The sequence below is a fragment of the Myotis brandtii genome, unplaced genomic scaffold (genome assembly GCF_000412655.1).
Source record: "Myotis brandtii unplaced genomic scaffold, ASM41265v1 scaffold927, whole genome shotgun sequence".
In the NCBI taxonomy this organism is placed as follows: Eukaryota; Metazoa; Chordata; class Mammalia; order Chiroptera; family Vespertilionidae; genus Myotis; species Myotis brandtii.
The window spans coordinates 159,566-164,253 of record NW_005371823.1 but is presented as its reverse complement, the minus strand read 5'-3'; the positions used below and the strand labels follow the sequence as shown (position 1 = coordinate 164,253).

Sequence of the window (4,688 nt, the reverse complement as noted above, 5' to 3'; positions counted from 1 at the left end):
CGTACCTCTGCACTTTACTTCCGCACCTCCTCTGAGTCTCAGTGTGCTTTTCTCTTTCCTTCTAGTTGTAGAATTTCCACTCAGCCAGCCTTCCTGTGGTTCTGGATGATGTCCATTTTGCCTTTTAGTTGTATTTTTGAAGTTGTTGTGTGAGGTAGCAATTTCTGGTGTTTACCTATGCCGCCATCTTGGTTTCTCTCCATTGTTCATTTTCTTAACAAGCTTCCTAGGTGACGACTGTAGGTGAAGGGACTGTGTGGTGATCTTGTGAGGTTTCCTCAGATGTGTTACGTGGTCATCTGTGAGCAGCTGCCTCCTGGCGTCTGGGTTCCTGATGGGTCTGGCCTTAGCACTGCCTGAGCCTTCTTCCCCCTCTGCAGGTTCATGGAGTTTGAGGCTGAGGAGGAGATGCAGAATAATAACACACAGCTGGTGAATGGGTCCCAGGGTTTGCCTCCTGCAGCCCCTCTGAAAGTTGATCCTCCAGCGCTCCCGGCCCCTGAGGTTTGCCAGCAACCAGGTAAGGCTACCCAGTTCTAACAGAAGCCTTACACCAGAGGCTCAAAGGAAGGCATCCAGAAAGCAAGCATGGGTTGGGGAAGGCATTGCCCTTGCTTCTGCCTCTTTTCCTCGAGAGGGTGGCATTAGATGTTCCAAACAGGGCAAATATAGGAGACTAGGTTCTCCGATTCCCTTGGTCCCAATCTAGGTTTGGATCTTGGCCAAGTAAACCAACTACTCTCTCATCGAGGCTGGAAGTGCAGCCCATAATACCTCATCTGCCTAAGAAATGGGGCCTGGATTAGGGGACTTCTTGGAATTTCGGGGGTTGCAAGATTCTTCATACAGTGGCTCTCTCTCAGGCCCTGCAGCCCCTCAATCTTTTCCCATGGCTGGTACTTTCCGGGGTGGCCCTATCCAGCCTGGAGCCATTTGTGTTCTCCCATGGGGTCAGGAGGCAGATGCTGTAGTCTTGGTGCCACTTTCCATTCCCCCTTTGCATCTCTTCCCTTAGTGTATATTCCCAAGAAGGCAGCCTCCAAGTCACGGACCCCCCGCCGGCGGCAGCGCAAAACCCAGAAGCCTCCAGTTCCCGAAGCACCCAAGGAAATCCCACCAGAAGCTGTGAAAGAGTACGCTGACATCATGGAAGGGCTGGTGGGGAACCACTTGGCCACTGGGGAGTCGGATGGAAGACCGGAAGAGGATGAGCAGCCGCAGGAGGAGGAAGGGCTGTATCCAGATCCAGATCTCCTGAGCTACATCGAGGAGCTATGTTCGCAGGAGGACTTTGTCTCCAAGGTGAGGGCCGGGCCTGGAGGTCTGGTTTCTAGCAGATCTTGGGGTGGGAACTCCAGGGAACCGAAGATCTAGGGTTCTGCCCTCGACTCTGTTCTGTACTGAACAATGCATGTGCATGTATGCACGCATGTGAATGTGTATAGCTGGTGGTGGTCATGGCTTATAACAGCCTGGGGTGGGGAGGGCACTTATGGCTTCTCGAGAGCCTCTTGGCTCACAGGTTACCTCCTGTCAGACTCATATCACTTTTCCTTTTGTTGCCCAGGTGGAGGCCATCATTCACCCCCAATTTCTGGCAGATATACTGTCCCCAGAAGAAGAGAGGGACCCCTTGGCTTTAATGGAGGAGCTGGAGCAAGAAGAAGGACTCAGTCTTGCCCAGGTAAACCTGAAGGGTTGGGGGTATCAGAACAGGAAGGTCGCATGTTGTTAGCTAACCCTACACTGTTGTGGATGGTATGACTTTTGGAGATGAACAGCTTCAGGATTGGGCTACGGGTACTGAACCGTAGGTAAGGGACTGTGGACATGCAGGAAAAGGGAAGCGTAAGGGCTCAAAGTGTGGGAATAAGGCCCAAGAAGGCAGAAAAGAGCTATGGTATCTGTCTTTAATACTGTCACTTAAGCCACTTGCTTGCATTCTCTGCCCTGCCCATCCACTCAGCCACCCCTCCCCACAACCATGTGTAGCATAGCATGCTATGTGTCCGTTCTCCTTCCAGCTGGTTCAGAGGCGACTCCTGGCCCTGGAGGAGGAAGAGGATGCAGAGGCAGCTCCAGGTTGCACTGGAGCTCAATTGGACTCAAGTGCTTCTGTTTCTGATGAGGATGAAGATGGGGGTGGACGGCTTTGGTCTTCACCTGGGCATAGGGTGGCTGGGGGCACTGTTTGCCTTGGGAAATCTGCTTCTCCAGGAAAGCAAGCAAGGGAAGTGCATAGTGGGCAGGAACAGGCCCTAGATGGCCCAAGGGGCATGTGCAGGGATGGGAACACCCTGGCATCTCCCAGCAGCTGGGACTTGCCCATAGAACTTGCATCTCCACAGGGAACTCAAGGATCCTTAGGTACAGAGAGAAGAGGACCTGGAAAGGTTGCAAACCAAATATCCCCACACCCAGGTGACCACGTGGGAGGTGCTGGGTTCCCTGGGCACTCCCTGGTGGCTGACGGGCCTTCCGAGGCTCTGTCCCTTTGCTGGCAGGAAGATCTCCAGCTCGAGATAGTTCCCGGTTTGGAAGCTGTGCTCGCTGAACCAGAGCTGGCTCCTCTGCAAGAACCCGGGCTGCAGACAGGGGGTGTTGGAGTGCTGCATCAAGGGCAGGAGCTGCTAGCAGAGCCCCAGGAAGGCTGCTCAGGAGTCATGTGGGGAGGTGACAGAAGTCCTTTTGTGCTTCAGAGCTTTGACCAGAGCTTTTCCCCTAGAGCGGTTGAGGACAAGGACGAGGATGGGGTCTCGTTCAGTCCAGGGCTTTGGCTCAGCAGTGAGATGGATGAAGTAGGCTTAGAGTTGCCCTTACCAATCGAGGTCACAGAGAACTTCCAGGATGATGGGGAATATGTACCTGAGCATCAGGGAGGCTGCCAGGCACTGGGTCCAAGAGAAACCATAGCACCTGGGGCTCTGGGGAACAGTCCAATTCTCTGTGGAGGCACAGATGCCACAGCTGCCCTAGGAAAGAGGAACTATAGCCTAGCCTTGAGGCCTAAAGAAAATAGAGAACAGAGTCCTGAGACTATACAGGATCTCAGTGATCTGTGGGCTCAAGATTGCCTTCCGTTCCTGGAAGGCAGTATTGATGCCTCCACACTGATTTCCAAAGAAATCCTCCTGCCTGCTTGTCAAGGCAATGTCATTATCCTGGGGACCCAGGATGCCTCCACCTTCCCTGAGGCCAGCCAAGAGGCAGGGAACAGAGGCAGTTCCATTTCTCTGTTGGAAACCACAGTTGACAGCAATATACTAGATGTTAGAGATGGCTGCGGCCTCCCGTTAGGGGTCAGTGAGGATACTGGCCCGCTACATTTTAGTTATTACCCCCCAGGAGAGGGCAGGGAGGACACTGATTTGTTGAATTCAAAAGACCTTGCTCCCTTCCTAGGGAATCAAGAGTCTTATGCACATGGGACTCCCAAGGCAACATCTTCCCGGGGCCTTTTGAGAACTTCCCCTCGTTGGGGAGCCAGGGGTGCCTCAGTTCTGAAAGAAGCCTCTCCTGTTAGAGGAGCATGCAGTCCAGCAGGTGGGGCCAAAGGGAAGGAGGAGGAGGAGGAGGAGGTGGAGGAAGAGGAGGAGGAGGAGGATGAGGAGGAAGATGAGGAACTCTCTGGCTTTGCCTACCTCTTGGCCTCTAAACTAAGCCTGTCGCCAAGGCGTCCTCCTCTTGGTCCTCACCCTGCTCCAGGCCTGCCCTCCACGGGAGGTCAGGGGCTCCAGAGAGCATCCTGCTCCCTCTCTGCGGAGGCAAGCGGCCCTGGCCAGCCTCCATATCCTGTTGCTAAGTCTAGGAAGCGAGCTCTAGTTGCAGGTCCAGTACCTACTGGAAAGAGGCCCTACCTGGGAGCAGAACTTGCGGTCTCTGGGGAGAAACCCCTGGCTCTACCCTCGCAGCCTCGTAAAAGAAGGCGTGACGGTTTGGGCTCAGGCAGAAGGAAGAAACGCCGCCGTTGCCAGTAAGGAGCAGCAGCACCTTCCTATCCCTCCTGCCAGTCCCTGAAGCCAGGGCCCCTTGAATAGATTTCACCCCAGTTGCACACAAACCAGAGACTTGTTCTCAGTCCTTTGTTTTTGTAGTTCTGTGAAAGTGGTTAGTGTGGGGAGGGAGGTCACACCAGCTTAGGTTTGAGGAGGTGCCCTGGTGGGAGGTGAGGGCGAAGTACCTTCGAAGTTGTATGAGAACAAAATGAATAAAGGTTTTTTTTGTTAGAAAGTACTCTCCATGTGCTCATTTATATTCACTTCTTGGCTCCCAGATGGGGTAAGATGCTATACAGAATGGTGAGATGGCCTTTCCACAGATTGACACCTTTCCTGCCATTAGCCTTATTCAGGCTCTCTGATAAGCCCCAGCACTGAGAAGTCCCCGTGAGACTTCATCCCTCCCCCTCATCATAGGCCAGGATGTGGGTATTTGGAGGGTTTCTCTGGACAGCCTGTCATTGTCTGTTTCCTTTTAAGTCTGTATGGAGTCCTGGCTGGTGTGCTCAGTTGTTAGAATGTCAGATCACACACCGAAGGGTTTCATGTTCAATTCCCAGTCAAGGGCATGTACCTGGGTTGCAGGTTCCATCCCCGGCCCAGTGGCCAGGGCACACATGGGAGGCAATCAATAGATGTGTCCCACATTGATGTTTCTCTCTCCTGTCCTAAAAATCAATGGACAAATAT

The 4,688-nt window shown here is 53.3% G+C and overlaps 1 protein-coding gene across 1 annotated transcript in view; it reads left to right on the top strand.

Annotated features, from left to right (window-relative positions):
• Nucleotides 1-3,977, top strand: part of NUTM1 (NUT midline carcinoma, family member 1) — a 12,750-nt gene extending 8,773 nt beyond the window's left edge. Inside the window, exons 4-7 of the mRNA XM_005885775.2 lie at nucleotides 381-520; nucleotides 1,016-1,302; nucleotides 1,568-1,684; nucleotides 2,025-3,977. Coding sequence (XP_005885837.1) covers nucleotides 381-520; nucleotides 1,016-1,302; nucleotides 1,568-1,684; nucleotides 2,025-3,977 — 2,497 coding nt within the window. The remainder of the gene's footprint in view (nucleotides 1-380; nucleotides 521-1,015; nucleotides 1,303-1,567; nucleotides 1,685-2,024) is intronic.
• The last annotated feature ends 711 nt before the right edge of the window (nucleotides 3,978-4,688 follow it).